We start from the raw sequence: 19,805 nt of genomic DNA, 5'->3' as shown, positions 1-19,805 counted from the left end.
AACGGCATCAGTTGAGAAGGCAGATTCAATCTAAGTACAATACTCACACACACACACACACACACACACACACACACACACACACAGACAGAAGCAGACACACGTTACTTTACGAACATAAAAGCAAATTAAATGAAAAAGTATATAAAAATAAATTATGCTAAAGAGAACAACTTACAAAAATACAACTAAAAATGCAAGAAATGAAGTTTTATTTGCCAGGACTATAAAAATGGAGCTGTGACAAAGCAAATGGACTGAGTCAAGGCGTTACAGAGGGGATTTCCCATCCCAAAGGGGCCTCCCATTAACAGCAACAGTCGCCCAATGAGTAATAAAAATATTAGAATTTGGTTAAGTGAAGCAGCCTGTGCCACGTATGCTGGTATTCAATTCAAAGCTAAATTATAATAATTATGAATCAGGCAAATGTCGAATTAAGCTGTAAGCCCAAGCTCCAGAACTACACATCCAGCTCCAACGGAAATGTAAGAGCAAGATTCAAAGGATTGAAGCACGCTTTTTGGTCGAAAGTTCAAGCGATTCGGAGTGTTAAAGCAACTGTCCCAATTCTGTCAATTTATATATCGATCTAGTCCATATGTCCTCGACACATAATGTCAAGGGTTAAATTAAAATTGTTTACAAAATGTTGCTCCCATCTGTCCTTAACTCCAAGATTATCAGATTATCGAAAACTTTACCTTTTCGTATTCGTCATCATTCGAGGAAACTTGTTGCTAGCTGCTAGAGGGAGAGATTTCTATATTGAATCATAACATCTCTTAAAGAATCCTGATGCTTGAACGCGACATTCCTTATTTAAGGAGTGACCAACACTCTCAGTTCCTTTCAGATATTCTAACAACTTTCCAGCTGTCGAACAAATTTATTTTTCGCCATGGCCAATTCTATAAATTGGGAATTTGTTTTGAGCACTTTAAAATGTGTACTTCTAAAAGCTAAATATGTACATGAAAGTGCAGATGACGCAGTCAAAAAGCAAGCTAAGTTATCAAATTTGTGACAATTAACACTTTTTGCCTTTAGCATCACTTGCTCGGAGCCTTTTATCGTAGCGCAGAGGTCGAGCGCGTTTTCAGGCAAATGAAGATCGTTAATTTTTGAATTAAGAAATAAATTGCATCTTGACACTGTGAACTCCATTATTTTAATAAGGTAATATACAAAAATGTGAGTTTATTTTTTGTTTATAAATGTAACTTTATATAATAATCATTTTTATATTTATAGATATGGAGTGCTGCCGATGATGAGCCCGTAAACTACCTGAAATGCATAGAAACAAACCAGGAGTGGAAAGTTCATGAAAAGAAAAAGTTCTTGAAGTCATAAGAGCTTTTTTCTAGCTCTTTAAAATTTACCTTTAGCATTAGCTAGCCTCTATAACTAGTAAGTTCTCCTTGTCGAGACTGCTCGACTAGGAGATACCCTGAAGTCTGCGTAGAGCTGACTCAGCTAGTTGTCCTGTCGCACCTTCTTCGCTTTCCGAAAAATTCCCAATTTCTATGAGCCATAAAAAGCATCGAAATTTTAGAAAGCTGAATTCATTAAAAGTTAGCCCTAGACAGACATTAACTCGATGCAAGCCAGCATAATTTGACCAGGCATTTGAGGCGTCAGCTAAATGAGCTCATATATATATAAAGAATATATAAAGAATCAAAGAATCGCGCAAAAAGATATTCCAATTTGGATTTAGGAAGTCGTGTTTGGGAATGTATTTGCAGGCTAATCTAGTGATTTATGCTTAGCATGCTAATAATTTATTTAATTGCTCACATTATAAACTTATTAGGTAAACTTAAGGCGTAGGGAACTCAGTGGACGCAGTTCCAATCAAATTCCGATTTAACGTTTATTTACAGTGCAAGGTGAAGTTTTTTGGTTCGACGAGCCAAGGACCAACCCAAGTGCGCTTGGGCTTCGGCCTTTTAGGCCAGGACAGACAGATTTCACTCGACCAAACGCTGAGCAGACGCCCCACTCGGCTTATCCATATCACATAGTGTTTATATTTATAGCTGTTCTCCCGCCGCGGCACCCTGCTCATCTCAGGGATTCAGCTGGACGCGTGCTCGTCGCACGGCCTTTGCCGTAGTAGCCACTGGCGGCCGATACGTGGGCAGCTCTATGAAAACGGGGCGATACTCGGGCGCCTCGGGGCGCATGGCGCGGGACTCGCTGTGCAGCATATTCGTGTAATAGTTAAAGTCCCGCTGCTGCGTTTCGCTGCTGGCCATTGGAGCTGCCGACGTGATAGGCTGCTGGGCGGCACGACCACGCGCCGCATCTGAGCGCAGCAGCCGAAACAGATTGCGACGCGCCGCCTGATCTGTGGCCTCTGCGGACTCGGAGCTGCGGCGCTGCTGGCTGCTGCTCTTGTTGATGAATGCTGCCTCCTCGTAGCGCGGTATGTAGCGTGGCTTGCGGGACTCGCCGGCTCGCTCGTGCGGCGTCACATTGAAGCCAAAGAAACGCGGCGCCTGCACAGAGATGAGCGGCAGCAGCGTCTCTCGGGCGTACCGCTCGGCCCGTTGCAGCAGTTCGCCGAGACGGAAGGGCAGCAGCTGTACCGTTTGCGGCTCCTCCGAGCCGCTCGAGAGTTGTGCCATCATTTTGGGCGCCGTGGCAACAGCTGGACTGGCCGAACTGGTGGGACTGACTGCGCTGTCCGTTGAGCTGGCTGTGGCATTGCTATCCTCGGGCTCAGCCAGCTGCAGACCCTTGCCATGCTTGCTACGCGGCGTGGTTGCCTTGAGCACCGGTTCGACAATTTCCCCGGCATTGGCATGTAGTTCATGTAGATTGCGCCCACGATTCACGGCCAGCCGTCGGTCCTTGAGAACGGGCTCGAAAATCTCATCAGCGGGCTGCTGTCCGGGCGCTAGGGCGTCCGACAGACTGCGACTCGACTCGGCTGCCTCGGCCTCATTGTTGTCCTTGTCCAGGGAATTGCCGACGAGTATGGGCTGCCAGGGCAGCTCATCCGTCTGGTCCAGCGGATAGGTTTGATTTTCAGCCAGCTTGAAGCTGGTGCCCAGATTAAAGATATCCTTGCGCTGCTTGACGCTCTCGACTCCATCGACGCTGGCACTCAGGCCCGACTCCTGCACGCTGGAGTCCGCCACAGGGGCATCCGTGCTGGCCGACAACGAGGCAGGCGGCTGGGTGGTGGTATAGGCGCCATAGTCATCCTGGTTGTCCAGCTCACAGTTGCCCGCCTGGAGGGGCATGCGAACGGGACTGCCGCTGCTCAGCTTGGTGCTGGGGCGGCACAGCGAATGGCTGCGTCCAAAACTGTCCGTCAGCACCACCTTGTCAATGTCCCAGTGGGGCAGGCCCTTCGACAGCCAGCCGCTATAGGACTTGTAGTGCAGGCTGAGCGTGGTGGGAAAGCCCAGAGCCGGATGCGGCACAATTATCTTCGATACAATGTCGCCAGCAAAAAACTCGGCATCGTCCTTTCTGCAAGTGCAACAATTGATGAGGGTCTAATAAATGATAGTGTGAGAGCTAGGGCGGGCACTCACTCGGATATTTCGAAAGTCTCGTTAAGGCCGCCATCGCCCTCGAGTATGGCCTCCAAGCGGCCGATCGTGCGCAGCGGCAGATCGTTGAACGAGTTAAAGATCTGCAACTGGAATTGGTGCGCACAGAAGGGCTCCTCCTCGCGTGTCAACAGATAAAGCTGGCCACGGCCCGTCGATCTGTCCGCATAGTAGCCCATGTTGCCGCAGCGTGGCACGCCCTCAGCCAGATCCTCATCGTCCTGGGCGCACGGAAAGCACTTGCCCTTCAGAAAGTCATCGTAGCTGGCACAGGGGAAGGCGGGAAACATGCAGCGTGGCGCCACCGAATCGATAAAGAACTTGTAAGCGCGTCGATGATTACAGAGCGAACGTCCCTCCTCATCCTCGGCCGCCTGGGCAGCTGTAAAGGAAAACAAACTTGAGCCAAACTCAACTGAACTAGGCATCGAGCCACTTACACCAAATGAAGTCCGTGACTGCGCCCACAAACAGATTGGAGCAGCCCGTCTGCACACGCCCTCCATTTGGATAGTAGTCCACGTGGCCCATGGGCTGCCAGGAGCCGAGGCCGCCCAGAATAAGATTCTCGCCATTCGAGTGTATAACGTCGACGAACTCCGCATCGCTGCTGTCCAGACGAACCTTCGGATGCTGCGCCTCGAACAGCGGCCCGGCCGGATCTAGGCCAGTGATACGCGACAAGCCGGGCAGCTCGGCGCCCGCAAACCCAGAAACATGCGCACCAAGGCTAAAGCCAATCACATGAGTGCGCATCAGATTGAGACCCTTGTGCTGCTGCAGATGCCGCAGCAGCATTGCCAACTGCTTGCCCACCAGACGCGTGTTCGCCGCGGCACGCACGTAGTTCGGAAAGGTAGCGCCGTTCTCCCAGTCCACGCAAATTACAATGCAGTCCTCCTGTTAGAGATGAAGATAAATATGGGCTGCTTAGTAGGATCTACAACTGTTGGGTATCTTGGCTAGAGCCCAGTGGGAGCTGGAAATTGATTTACATTGCCCCCATTTCATTTGTAGAGCCAACAGCGCACAGATCCATTCAAATTCAAAGTGACTCATTCGAGTTGACTTCATTGTAAACTACATGTTAAATAAATCAAAAGCTGTCATTAAGTTTGCCAGGAAGAAATAAGCTATCATCAGCTTGGAACACATTTCTCTAATGATTTTCATATTCTTTACACCTACTAGATAAACTCGCCTACTTCCTCAAGTTTATTTACAAGTTAGTTGCAAACTTCATGTTAGCTGTGTTCCCAGCACAAACTGACTTGCTTAGCTATAATGAATCTTAGTCTAGTCCCCATTTCGACTTACCACAGCCATCAGCGCTGTTTTCATCTCGTAGATCCAGACGTGCGGACAGGCGGAACCGAAGCCGTGCACGATTACGCGCACGGAGAGCTCATCGAAGCCCTCGAGGTCATCTATGGAAGGCTGTGGCTGCTTCTTCGGACTGCTGCCTATGCCCATCGGCTTCTCCGTGCTCATGTTCAAGCCAGGCATAGACGCTGTGCCCGCTGGGGCGCTGGTTGTGACCGTTGGCGCTGGCGGACTCTCGGACTCGCGTTTGGCCTTGGCCTTGGCAAACGCCGCCGTCATGTTGAGGAAGGACAGCTCCATGAGCGGTCGATCTGAGCGCTGACGCGTCGAGTAGAAGTAAAACTTGGTATTTATCTCCTCGGGCGAAGAGGGCAGCATCTCCAGATACGCGAATGGACCCGAGTCCTCAAAGCAGCCCAGCTCACCATAGCAAACGCGCTTCACCGCCCGCTTGGCTCGGCCATGCAGCGATTGGCGCTGCTGTTGCACTTGCTCGTGCGCCAACAGCGAGGCATGCACCGCCTCTGAGAGCTCCGTAAAGTTGGCATAAGCTAATGATGAGGGCGTGCTCGCTGCAAGCAGACAAACAGATGAGCAATCGAATTGTTGAGTTTGAATTGCTCATGAATCACTCTTAATGGATCCCAAAAACGAGATTTTGCATGCATCGCACGTGCGCCCAAAAACCCATTCACAACACACAGCCAATAGAAATAACTATCGACTCGCACTACACCGAATATAATGGACTCTATTAAGAAACTGGGAAGCAGATGTTCGCTACTGTTGACGCCAACAAGCTAACTCTGAACTTATTCCGAACTAAGTATTACTGCTTAACTAAAAACTTGCGACTGCACAATACTCCTTCACAATTGAGACTTATTCACAAATCAGGCGGACACATAATAGGTCCATCCATGGAGAATGTCGCCTGTAATCCACTTGCAAAATTAGTCAAACAGATCTAAAGCTGAGGAAGAAATTAATTTTTTCCATTTGCCACACGACTTCTAACTGTCGATATCTATATAAATTTTTAATCAATCTTAAGATGAGTAAAAGACGTAGACCATAATCAAATGTTCAGCTTCAGTTGTAAAATTATAGGTTTTCAACTCGCCACTTCGTGTACGAGCATAAATACAAAGATATATGAAGAAAACCTTTAAAGTGCATGAGAATTGCATAGAAAGGCGGGAAGAAAATAGAGCAAGTTACCTTAACCAAGGCTATAGGAATATGGAGGCAGTAGGAAAACGAAGAAGTAGAACAGGAAAAATAAAAGTGGAAAGCCAAAGAATGGCCAATCCTCAATATGCTTAGCGAGTTAGAGATAATGTAAGAAAGTTACGAGACATGTTTATGCATCTTCTTATTTTTGATTAAAATAATTACTAAATACAGAAATATGATAAGTACGAAAGCCCCCATAAAAAGTTGTCACAAATGAGTTAATAATCTGTAAGTTCTAATTTTACTAAGCTTTAAGTAAACTTAAAAATAGATGAAATTTGTCATTTCGATTGTCAAAAGCCATAAATAATAAAAAATAATAAAAAAAAAAAATAATTTAAAAAGAGTAAACAGAAATGATTGGAATTTATTTAATGACAGACGTGAAAATCGTTTTCATATTTCGTTTTCAGACACTGCGCCATAATTGGGAACATGCGGATGACATAACCCCGGCACAAGTCATCCAATACACACAGCGTCACATAGGCGTATGAATATGGCTGTTAGCTGAAAGCGCTGATAAATTACCGAAGCGTGATTGCGTTCCTAAAGCGCCCGACAGCCAAAAGGGAGAAGCGTCTAAGAGAAGCAACAAATCAAAAACGAAAAAACTGTCCACGCCTCGACTCAGGCCACACGCGACGCCAAATGCCAATAAATATGCATATGAGAGTCGTTTGATTATGGGCCAGGCGATCGAGAATCACCACAAACTGATGGACTGTAAAGGAGCTTCCAGATTCGGCAATCAGGAAGAGATTGAATGAGCGGGTCTGTAGAGGGGGCAAACTTTATAGACTAAATATTTCGTATATCAACGATCTATCGAACGACGATTCTTCATTATCCAAATCATTAGCTGTGGCCAACGCACTGGCCCAGCTACATTAACGCTAAGCGCACTTCATCAACCAAATGCATCCAAGTTTTTCAACAACAATGGCAAAGCACTTTACGCTCATGTCCCATGCGACAGGTGCTTTAAAATAATCGTTGCAACATTTTTCGCACTTACAAGCGGAACTTATGGCCCGGCGCAAAAAGTAATTAGGCGAAGTGATGACAGAGCTGAGACAACGGTAGAGATAGAAATGGAGCTACGAGTAGAGATAGAGATAGAGATAGAGATACAGATAAAGATGGAAGCAGGAGTAGGGAAAGGGATCAGGAGAGCGATAGACATAGATATCTCCAGGTATAAATAGAAGAATGGATAGAGATAGAAATAAGACGCGGTATATGGATAAGCGTATAGACAGAGAAAGACATAGGGATAAACGGGACTATGGATATGGATAAACACAGTAGTGGGGATAAGCAGCTTGAAAGGGATAAGTAAGAATAGTTTAAGAAATGGAGATAGAAATAGCAATTGAGATAGGGATTGGAATAAGGCTTGGGATAGGACTGAGTATAGAAATTGACTTAGGGCTGAGCATGGGAATTGGGATGAGAATAAGCATAAGGCTTTGCCAAGTCCTATGCCAATGCCAATGGAATAGGAAGTGGCAAAGGGCTGAGGATACAGATTGGGATACAAAAGAGAATATGTGGAATGGCGTAGAAAATGAGAGTGATAGGAATAGGAATAGGATAGAATAAGGATAGGACCTTAAATAGTTGGCTACATTTTTCAAATACAATTACTGGGGGCGTAAGCATATGGATACAGATACAAATACAGATACATATACGGATACAGATGCATACATGGAGGCTATCTTAAATATGTTTGTCTTAATATTAAGAAAATATAAAGTCCAAAAAATCTATGAAATTCACATATAAACATATCTAAATGGATGTATATATACATATATAATATACACCTGTATATATATATAAATATATATCTATATATACATCTATATATATAGTGTTTCAGGTGCGCTTTGTGACTTTCGTTGTTTTTCGATTTGTTTTCATTTGCCATTTAAAGCTTTGTCAGTTTTTGGCATTGCAATCGCTTCTTCGTCTTGTTGACTGTTTCCGATTACATGTGTACACACTTTGCGAGTTTGCGTGTGTGTGTGTGTGTGTGTGTCTGAGTGTGTTGTATTTATGGCGATTGTGCAATCTGTGAAGTGTTTTGCGCGTCGCTCAATGGCAAAAATCGTCAAGTGAAACTCGTCGGGGGCCAAATGAATTGAAAGACACCCACAGAGAGGCACACTAGATGCGTACTCCGCCCAAAAAGCTCGCCCGCTGGCCTTCAAGGGGGTTGGCGGTGGGAGCGCTGCCTTCATGCGAGATAAGTTGCAAAGCTGAAAGCAGCCTCCATGAAAGTAAATTCAATTTAGCACACAATATATCAATTAGCAGAAGAGCTATGCGTGTGCGTGTCTGTGTGTGTGTGTGTGTGTGTGTCTAGTTCAATTAGTTAATGGATCTGGCGTCTACTTACCGCTTGTTCCAGTGTCTAGCAGCAGCAGCAGCGACAGCGCTAGGCAAATGTGTTGCATGTTGCCGTTGTTGTGGTTGCAATTGTTGCTGATGCTAAAGATTATCCAATAACGTGTGCACAGTGTCAATTAGCATCGAGAGCTCTGGATGAACCACACACTCCGCTAGTTCCCTATCCCTCTCCCTCTCCCTCTCTCACTCTCGCTCTGTAGTTTAGTTTTTGTTTTGTGTATGCCAACTACAATTGCATTGCTCGTGTTGCTTTTGTGTTGGTCTATGATTTCGGCTGCTGGCGCTTCTTCTGCTTCGTTGGGGCTTATGTTTTTTTCGGTGTTATGTCTCTTTCGCTTTGGTAATAGCAATACAACATAAACAAATTCACTTTCACTTATTTGTGAACCTGCCAACAGCAGCGGCAGCAGCAGCAAGCGCAGTCGCAGCAGCAACTGTTGCTGCGGTCGTGACTAGTTGCTGGTCGCTGGCGACTGGTTCCTGGCCACGGCCAATGGTGTCTGCAGCGTCGGCGTCTGCGTCTCTCTGACTCACTGACTGACTGACTGGGCAGCAGTTGCAGATGTTGCTGTTGTTGTGAACTGTTGCCGCGTCGTGTTGCTGGCGGGCTTGGGGGAGTGCGTGGCCGCTCTATGAACCACGTCTGGGGCGTCGGTGGCGATGGCGTTGACTTTGCTGCTTGATTGAATTATGCGGCAGACGCAACAGCAACAACAGCATGCGACAGCACCAACAATTGCTGTTGTTGTCGCAGCTTTCACTTGACCAACAGCAGCAACTCCAATTTGCGACAGTGGCTCACGCTGTGATTGATGCTGATTGCCGCTGATTGATTGTTTATGAGCTTTGCTTTGTGTGGCCTGCAATTACAGGAAGCAACAACAATTATCAATTGCATGTTTAGCGAAATAAGTGTTGCAGTTGCTGCAGCTATTGTTGTTGCCGCTGTCGTCGTCTAGCTGTCTGCATATTGTATAATAAGCCGGTTCGCTGACAGGATGTGCGCTAAGCGTTTTGGGCCAATGACCCAGCTTGACGTCAGCTTCACTGATTCTCTGGCTAACCAACTGACACTAGCAGCAGCAACAACAACAAAACAAACAATAAAAGTAACTCTATAGCTAAAAGTCAAACATTGCTAACAAGCACACACAGATAGTACACTATGCTACAAAATAGCATATACAAAAAAATATTATCGACTATGTATGTCTCTCTCTCCCCACATCTCTAGCTATCTCTTTACCTCTCTCACTCTCTCTCTCTCTCTCTCTCTCTCACTCTCCCTCACTCTCCCTCTCTCACTCTCTCTCTCTCTCACTCTCTCTCTCTCTCTCTCTCTCTCTCTCTCTCTATGTTCTATACTCGTATCATCCACAGGTTCATGTTAACCTCATGTTAACTCATAATGTCAAGTTCTTCTTTTTCTTATGAGTGTAAAGATCCGTTATGTGTGGCAAGTCCAAGTCTCAGCTGGCAGTTAGTAATTACCAAAAAGTTCAATCAAACAAATCTAAGTGGCAGCATTTGGTTAGCAAAGGTGTGGCAACGCCTTGTCTATGAATGTGTGGCAACACTTCAAGTACAGTTGCGTCACTTTGCCTAGTCTTTAACAATTTCATATATAATTGACAGCAGTTTTGAAGATCTAGAAGTGCAACTAGATCGCAACCCGACTCATCACTCTTGAAATCTCGTAAAGCTCAGAGTCATGCAGACTATTTGATAGCTTTGATTGTAAGATTTCATAACTGACCTTATATACGATCAACATTTATTTGCAAATTTAATTTTTATAATCTTTATTTCATATAAGAAAAGTTGAATAGATTTTATTATTTTGTTGTCCAGTGTAATTCAGTATTAAACGTTGAACATTGGAAGTTGAATGTGCACATTTGGGTCAACAGCAGACGGCAGTCGAAACATAAAAAACCAACAACACCAAGTCAAAAAAAAAAACACCTCAGAAAATCAACTCTTGTCATCAAGTTTTTTATATTTAGTTTTTTTTTGCCGTCGAGTTTGTTTTTTTGTCTATAGCTAATTTTCAAAGAAGAAACTTGACATGAGTCAACTATGCTGGAGACTGTGACCGAAACTGGGTGCCATCTAACGAAAGTGAAAAGCTTGAAGAGCCGTAAAAAGCAGCAGCCGAGAGCAGCAGAGATGATAGCACCAAGCCGAAATATTGGGAGCAGCAACATTGAAACTGTATTTTGATTGATTTATTGATCTACTGACGGAGCTTCACTTTCATTGGAGCTGTGACTTTTCAATTAGCATCCATGGCGAAACATTAGGCAAGCCCCGCAAATGTTGTCCCACTCAAGCAAAGAAACGAAGCATTTGCTAACTCAATTTACAACTCAAGCGCTGTGAACTTGAGTTTACGTAGCTTACGTTTAACTTGGTCAAAAAGAAGTCCAAGTCCCTCAATGCAATATGCCATATGTCAGATTTGCAAGCGAGCAAAGGCAATACCTGTCGCCTCTAGTAGAGCTAGCTTAGATCCTAACAGTTGAGTCTTAAGCAATAATATAAAAGCAGATGAAACTCTCTGTTAGCTTATAGAAATTTCTGTCTTCATAGCGCACTAAATGTTAAATGAAAGTTAACATTATGTTGTTAACATACGCTGTTATTGATGTTAGAGACTAGCTTTGCATAGCATTCAAATAAGAGAAATAAACAGACTCCAAGCAAATTGCCAACAGCTCTAATCTAAGTTCGCTCATATTGCATCGTTTTATTGTCTTATCAGTGGCTTTACATAGCTATTAAGAGTTTAGCAAAGCATCAATCAATCTATATGGAGTCTAAAACTGATTAAGACAGACTCCATGCAGCTAAATTGCTGCATGTTGCATAGTTTTATTGGCTTAACAGTGACGTTATACAGCTATTTAGATGTTAGCATAACATCAATCAATCAATCAAAACATCACCAAGTCCAGCAGTTTCAAGCAGTGCATTTCTGAGCTGTTAACAAGCCAAAGCTGATATGAAATAGATCGTAAAACACTAATTGGTCAGATGTTAATCATGAAATGTTAATAGCTTGTCACATGGCTTAGACAATGGCAATGGAATTAAATCGACTTAGCTCTAATGAAATCTTAAAATAACTGTTAATGCTCGCTGACTTGTCTGAGTTGCATGGATTGCGAAGCTTTTGAAGTTCATTCACAGTGGAGACAATCGCGATTGTTTGACGGATACATCAATCAATGGCAAGACTTGTGGCCACCCACAAGACGCCGTCGAAGCGTTAAGAGCGCAACCAAAGGGATCAAAAGAAAGAGAAAGAGAGAGAGAGATCGACGCATTTGACGCGCTGGGAAAGCTCAAGCTACAGACAAGACAAACGGGCAAAATGGAAAGTATCTGACTATAATGCTTCTAAAGCGGCTTTCGCACGACTTCTACTTAAGATGTCTTTCTCAGCCTCTGCCTATCTGTCAGTTGGTCCACTCGTCAGTCACTTTCAAATAGAGATTAACCCAATTTGGGTGCCGCGTCCGCTTTCAAGCACTGCCAACTGCCAATTGCCACTTGCCACTTGCCCCAACTCATTTTCGCATTTGCAGCTAATTCTCCTCATTAAATACAAGCAAATATGCTTACATATAAATATGTATAAAAAGATTGCTATGCCAAGTCACTCGTCCAGAACTAAGCAGCTCATCGATTCTCAAAGAGAAAACAAAACTGAAGACGATAATCGAACCATGCCAAAAGAAAACTGCAATCCAACAAGTGAGAGCGTAGTAAATCAGTAGATGCCTGCTCGACATAGAGATAGAGATAGAGATAGAGATAGAGATAAAGATATAGATAGAGATAGAGATAGAGATAGAGATAGAGATAGAGATAGAGATAGAGATAGAGATAGACGAGATAGAAGATAGAGATAGAGATAGAGAGATAGAGATATAGATAGAGATAGAGATAGAGATAGAGATAGAGATAGAGATAGAGATAGAGATAGAGATTAGAGATAGATAGAGATAGAGATAGAGATAGAGATAGAGATAGAGATAGAGATAGAGATAGAGATAGAGATAGAGATAGAGATAGAGTAGAGATAGAGATAGAGATAGAGATAGAGATAGAGATAGAGATGAGATAGAGATAGAGATAGAGATAGAGTAGAGATAGAGATAGAGATAGAGATAGAGATAGAGATAGAGATAGAGATAGAGATAGAGATAGAGATAGAGATAGAGATAGAGATAGAGATAGAGATAGAGATAGAGATAGAGATAGAGATAGAGATAGAGATAGAGATAGAGATAGAGATAGAGATAGAGATAGAGATAGAGATAGAGATAGAGATAGAGATAGAGATAGAGATAGAGATAGAGATAGAGATAGAGATAGAGATAGAGATAGAGATAGAGATAGAGATAGAGATAGAGATAGAGATAGAGATAGAGATAGAGATAGAGATAGAGATAGAGATAGAGATAGAGATAGAGATAGAGATAGAGATAGAGATAGAGATAGAGATAGAGATAGAGATAGAGATAGAGATAGAGATAGAGATAGAGATAGAGATAGAGATAGAGATAGAGATAGAGATAGAGATAGAGATAGAGATAGAGATAGAGATAGAGATAGAGATAGAGATAGAGATAGAGATAGAGATAGAGATAGAGATAGAGATAGAGATAGAGATAGAGATAGAGATAGAGATAGAGATAGAGATAGAGATAGAGATAGAGATAGAGATAGAGATAGAGATAGAGATAGAGATAGAGATAGAGATAGAGATAGAGATAGAGATAGAGATAGAGATAGAGATAGAGATAGAGATAGAGATAGAGATAGAGATAGAGATAGAGATAGAGATAGAGATAGAGATAGGATAGAGATAGAGATAGAGATAGAGATAGAGATAGAGATAGAGATAGAGATAGAGATAGAGATAGAGATAGAGATAGAGATAGAGATAGAGATAGAGATAGAGATAGAGATAGAGATAGAGATAGAGATAGAGATAGAGATAGAGATAGAGATAGAGATAGAGATAGAGATAGAGATAGAGATAGAGATAGAGATAGAGATAGAGATAGAGATAGAGATAGAGATAGGATAAGAAAGAATCAGAATCAACGAACTTAACAGAAGTTGCAGGCAACTTGTAGACTCAAATGGTAGAACGAGAGGGTTGGTAGGGGATATCTAGATCGTTGGGCAGTTCTTTAGGTACCTCAACTAAAAACAAGTTTTGTCTTGATGTAAGAGAATCCCAAATGCTTTGGCTAGAACAAACGTGCAAAAACCTGCCGTAAGTTGCCTGTTATAGTGCTAAATATAATTAGATTTCAGCATGGCACAAGTCTTAAGAAAAAATTGTTTTTAGCCTTGGTATTTTTTGAGCTATAACATTTACAAGTCTTTAAATCAATGTTGAATTTATCTTACTCATTTATATATATAACTTAATACCGTAAGAGTATATTGATTTGGTTCAATGTCTTCTTTCCTAGCTTTTGCTATAAGCTAACGAGAGCAACCAAAAGCATATTATATAACTTGCATCAAGTTAGTTTTTAGTCAAACTTAGTTAATTATTGAAGATTGTAGAAACAACTCCACAATCCACAATTCACTATTTGGAATCCACAATCCACTAAATGCCAAGTCTATTTTACTCAGCGTACCGAAATGCCACGGTAGTAGCTAGGGGGCGCTTAAGTCCAGAGTCCAGCCTTAAGAATCCCAGAAATGTGAACGAAGTGAACGAACTCTATAAACTCCAAGGCTTTACTGTATTATCAAGGTAACTATATAATATATAGTTCGATGAAACAAGCAAGCCAGGATTGTTCAAAACTGAGTCTTAGAAGCTGTCACATAGAAGAGAGTTGCTAACGTATATAGCACTATGTATACATATATATAGCATAAGTCGGGGCTATGTCTCATTTCATTCCAATTTTATGTAAGCTGTAAAAGTTTACAGCTGCGGCAAATAATGCATTCCCGATGTGCTTTGCCAGAAGTGCAACTTAAAGTCCCCTTCGCGCTGTTCACTGACAATCGAACCCTGTATGAATAGCCTAAATCTACATCTCGCTCTCACACAGCAACAGTCGGGACTATGTTCAGCTGCCTTTGCCTCTCTTTCACTCCTGCAGAGGATGCCAGTCAGCAGGGAGACAATATTTCAGCAACAACTCTTTACAAGCTCTCAGCGTCACCGAATTGGGAAACTTAGAAAACAGACTCCAACTATATAAATAAGTACAGCTTACATGCATATAGATATGTATATATTTATATATTGCTAATAAAATTGCTCATTTGGTAACATTTACTCAACCATTCGATACCCCTTCTTGACCAATTTATATGGCGAATCGGAAAACAATGCTTTAGCTTTGTGTCCAAGTTTTGGGCAATCGTTTTTGATTGATTTATCCAGCTAAGTGTGTGTGCGTGTGTGTGTGTGTGCGCCATTTAAATGGCAGCAATCGCAGTCACTTACAATACGAAAGACTTAAGCAACGAACTTGCAGTCGCTGGCGCGCAGCCAAAAAAAAATATACGAAAAATGTTCAAATTTCCTTAGCCAATTTTCGCATGACAGCCGCAGCAGCAGCAGCAGCAAGTCGCATAAATAGTTTCCTGTTTGTTACGACGGAGGCCAGTAAAAAATAAAAAAAAATAAAGTAAAAAAAATTAGTAGATTAAAGGGAGGCACTCAACGGGCGCTGGACAGCAACAACAAGAAAGTCAGCAGCGCATGAAGTTTCCGCCCGTTATATTAGTTGCTGTTGTTGTTGTTGTTGTTGCTAACTATTTTTGCTGTATACAATTAGTTACTTCTAATATTAGTTATTGTTGTCGCTGCTGTTGCGTTTTTCACAAGAATTTCCACAAAACTCATTGCGCATGCGTTGCATGCAACCCAGAAGAAGAAAAAAAGAAGAAGAAGTCGAAGAAGAAGCCAGCCCAAAAGACAATGCGCCATAAATCAAACTGTGTAAAACCCAGCCAACGGTAAAATGCAATATGACGACAACAACAACAACAACGACTATAACAATTACAGCAGCAATGGCAAACGACACACTTTTTATTTTTAGGCTGGGGGCTCACATAAGTCAGGCCTCACAGGCCTCCGAACAGTTGTGGCCCGTTTGCTGCCCAAACTGCTGAGCCCTGCCTCAGAGAGAAAGAGAGAGAGATAAAAAGAGAGAGATGCAAGAGATCAAAGAACTGAGAACAGGTCAAGTGGGCAACATGAAAGCGTGGGCTGAAACACAACTGCCAGCAGGGTAAGCCAGAAGACATGAATATATACATGCTCACAATAGGGTATACGCAACTCTTCAAAACTATATATATTTAATATTATTATTATTGTTTTCTTTTTTGTAATTAATATTTGTTTATTGCACCTTTTTGTCACAGATTCTATAATTTTATTTTATTTTTTATAATTTTATTTTCATTTCATTTGATGTGATTCAAGCCGGAGTTTCAGAAGCTCTTTGTTGACGGATGCCAAAATATAGATCTTAAAGCTGGCTAAGCTGTTCTTAAGCGATCTTAAGGCCTTCAGGATTTAAGCTGGTAGCTGAGCTGAGCTCACTCGATGACTTGTCAAACATTCGCAAGAGCATTTGAGCTTTGTCGACTCTTTCGTGTTCTCATGACCCAATTCAACACGTACTCAACTCTGCTAGCGTAGATTCATCCAATTACACATCGCATTGTGTTGCGTCTGGTTGCCTAAGCGTAAGATAAACCACGGCTGATAACGTGTTGACACCGTCAAACCACTTGCCCCGTCGACCCCAATACTCAATCTCCGTCTCCCATTACAGAGCGTTAGAACAATCATCTATATTTATATTTATATTTATATAATTGTATAATGCAAAATAATTGTTGATTTAATATAAAAAAAAAAAAAACTTTTAGAAAGCTAAAGGGAAATAGAGAGAATTGGGAGCAGAAAACACTCCAAAGCGGATGTTTGAGCAGAAGAAGTTTCTAAAATAATTTCTGTTTATAATTCTCAAACGGTTTTAGCTCGACTACAGCTAATTGCTTCAAGCGTTACGGAAGTAAAAGTTAAGTGCGAAATGGATCTAGAATAAACATAAAAGAGAATGAATATTATTTATGTTTGTTCTAGTAGTACATCTGCCTATATTTAGGTGAGTATAGATTGGTTTCTAATTTATTTTTAAGAATTCCATGAACTGACCAAGTGAAGATATGAACTGATTGGCTGGATGCGGATGCCTAACTAAGGGATATTAACTAATCAGGTTTGCAAAATATCATTAGCATGCTTCTCTTGAATATGGAATTTATTGGCTCTTAAGCTTTTCTAGAATTAGAACTCTTTTAAAGATATGCAGTGCAAGCTTGATTATACTTCCCTATTGTATGAAACTTATCAACAATTAAGCTAACCAATTAGCTTTATAAATCCTTGGTGCTCTGGCATTCTGAACTGACTTAGGCCTTCACAATATCATTATATATAGAAAAGTTTTCTCAGCACTTGTCGAATCTTATTAATTGGAAGAGTTGAGTTAAAGCTTAGCAGTTGTAAAAATGCTTTTGGTAGCTTACGTCAATCGCTTAATGCACGTTATTTGGGTATATGCGAAAAGGAAATAAGTTTTGAATTTCCTTGGTTCCAATGGTTAAACCTTGTAACGCAACGCAAAGTTCAGCCATTAACGAGACAATTTTCAAGTGAAAATAAACAATTTGAAAGTTATGTGTCGCAGTGATTTTTCCAGCACTTGTTGCGCCCAATTGACTGACGACCTTGCTGATGTCAACAGCAACAACAGCAGCAACATAAAGTCTCAATCATTGGCCGTTTACAGCACGCAAATGATGTTAAGTCGTGTTATTCAAAAGCAACAACAACGGCTTGATATATAAAGTGTTTAACTAAATTTTAAATGATTTTTTTTTGAGTGGCAATGAAGGAATTTATGCACTTTAATTGAAAACAATTTTCAAAATGAAAAAACGGCTTGCATGCAGTCACGAATACCCTGTAAGCAGGTCACACAAATATAATATCTCATACAACTTCAGATCTATTGTAGCTCACGTATTTACACCTGTGAAAGGCATTTGTGCATCTATCCATAAATATATTTGGTATGTATCCCAAATGAATTTCATATCATACTGAAGTTAGTTTCAGTTAGAACAGGGTAACTGCTAGTTGAGCACATTAAGAGAAAAGCTGCTACTAGTTTTTATTTGTTGTGCGTTTGCAGTTTTGTTGATTTAGACTTTAAGCCATGAATTGGCTGCTGCCTTTTGTCTCTTTGGTCGCTCGCTCTGCAATTCGTGTCAATGTCAGCCTGAATTTTTTTTTTTTATTTTCTTATTATTATTTATAAATTTGTTAAAATTATTTGTCGTTGTTGTTGCTGCTGCTGAATGCATGCTGCAGGCTGCAGGCTGCAAACAAACGGGTTTATAGCTACAACAGCAGCAGCAGCAACAACAGCAACAAATATGCATAATATCAATATCACACAGCAACTGCAGCAGGCAAGCAGTGCAAGCAGTAAGCAAAAGACTTAAGCGACAAACTTGAACGGCAGGTGCACAAAATGAAATGAAACAAAAAAAAACATAAATTAACCATAAAAAATGTAATTAAAATACTGGACGCCCAACAAAGCTATTAAAGCTGTAATATGTGTATAACAAATGTAAGTTAACTTTTTCTTCTTCTTGTTTTTGTATTTTGTGATAAGCCAAAGATGCCATGAGACGAGGCTTCGGCTGCGGCTGCTGCTTCTGCTTTGGTGTCCGGGCTCGATTTACAGTTTCACTCGAAGCGCGTGAAAGTTGCGCTTCACAACACCAACAATAACAACAACACATATGCAGACAATTGAAAGACAAAGGTACCAAAAAGGGCAGGCCAAAGCCAAAGCCAAAGCCAAAACCAAAGTTGGAGCTCGCAGTCGACGTCGCCGTCGCAGTCGCAGCCAAAAGTGCAAGCAAAACCAAAACAAAAACAAAAACAAAAAATATAAACAAACACGCAGCAGCTGCAATTACGCACTTTTTACTCGTATTATTGTTAAATATGTTGTATTTTTTCTTTCTTTTCCAAACTTGCGCAAAGCATGAACCGAAAAAAAAAGAAGCAGACACAAATATCTTAAGATGCAGCGCGTAAAGCGCAAACGCTGCAAATTAGCCGCTGCTAAAGCGAAATCAAAGCGAAATGCAAAAACACGAACCGCACCGCGTCGCGGCTAAAGATCAACTGAAACGGCGAAGCGCAGCCAAGCCACACGAAGCCCCCAAATCAAAGCCCGACCGAATCAAAGCAGCGGCAAACAGTCGCAGCAGCGCTGCCGCCTGTGTCGGCTCAAGCTTCAGCTTCAACTTCGGCTTCGACTTCGGTTGCCCGAATTGTTTGCACGCGTTGGCCACTCGTTGCGGCGCACCACGTACGATTGCAAAAAGCCCAAAGGCAAGCAGACAAACGGAAAGTGGGAGGTGGACTCTAAACAATAGTGCCCGACTATCAAATACCCTGAACTACGCGCCGACCTGTAATAAACTTGCTCTAAATGTGTCTTTATATATATATATTTTACATAATATTTATATATATATATATATATATATAAATACACCAATTTTACTCTTCTCTTCGAGTTCCCAGAACACTATAATTTTTGAGCTTATTATCGTAACTTTTTTAAATAATAATAAATTATAAATAATCTACAAGAAAGTTTGCTATATACCTCAAGAGGTTTCATACATACAGACAGAAAAGACAAATAGAAGCAGCTACGTCTTCATCAACCTGTTGCATACACTTCACCAACATCAACATACCTTATTTTGAAAATGTTCAGGGCTTAACATGTACCTTCTTCTTAAATCGAAGTCTGTATACCCTAACTGGCATTGAGCCTATTCGACTAATATATCAAATCAGTTTCACTTGAAACAGCGAAACTGAAGTTGATCAAGATAGTTCGAAATAGAATGATATAATAGAGTATAATATATATATTAGAGTAGGATTCAATCAGAGTATGCCTAAACTTACGTGTATAATCATTAAATAAGACGAGACTTTATAGAACCGACCTTATTCGATTCTTTCTATTTGCTATGTGATATAGCGAGACTTTTATAAGATTTAATTAAGCAGATCTATTTGTCATAGAAATGAATTCTATATATCATATAGTAAAACTAGTAATAGGAAGCTATACAGTAGCT

At 41.6% G+C, this 19,805-nt stretch overlaps 1 protein-coding gene across 1 annotated transcript; it reads right to left on the bottom strand.

Annotated features, from left to right (window-relative positions):
* Nucleotides 1-1,686: 1,686 nt before the first annotated feature.
* On the bottom strand, nt 1,687-7,096 carry LOC111602878. Its single transcript, XM_023320205.2, has 6 exons — nt 7,091-7,096; nt 6,754-6,907; nt 4,890-5,515; nt 4,013-4,472; nt 3,555-3,954; nt 1,687-3,489 (listed from the first exon to the last, which is right to left on the bottom strand). The coding sequence occupies exons 1-6, from the start codon at nt 7,094-7,096 to the stop codon at nt 2,076-2,078; spliced, it is 3,060 nt and encodes a 1,019-aa protein (XP_023175973.2). The 3' UTR covers nt 1,687-2,075.
* Nucleotides 7,097-19,805: the final 12,709 nt, after the last annotated feature.

Source organism: Drosophila hydei, unplaced genomic scaffold (genome assembly GCF_003285905.1).
Source record: "Drosophila hydei strain 15085-1641.00,03,60 unplaced genomic scaffold, DhydRS2 tig00000333-arrow-arrow-pilon, whole genome shotgun sequence".
NCBI lineage: Eukaryota > Metazoa > Arthropoda > Insecta > Diptera > Drosophilidae > Drosophila > Drosophila hydei.
This window is presented reverse-complemented; position numbering and strand designations above follow the sequence as displayed.

Bases quoted from the DNA above. Each gene is read 5' to 3' on its own strand.
- LOC111602878 (XM_023320205.2), bottom strand. The intron at 4,473-4,889 runs GTAAGTCGAAAT...CATCTCTAACAG, and splicing joins AAACAGCGCTGATGGCTGTG to GAGGACTGCATTGTAATTTG. The intron at 3,955-4,012 runs GTAAGTGGCTCG...TTTCCTTTACAG, and splicing joins AGTCACGGACTTCATTTGGT to CTGCCCAGGCGGCCGAGGAT.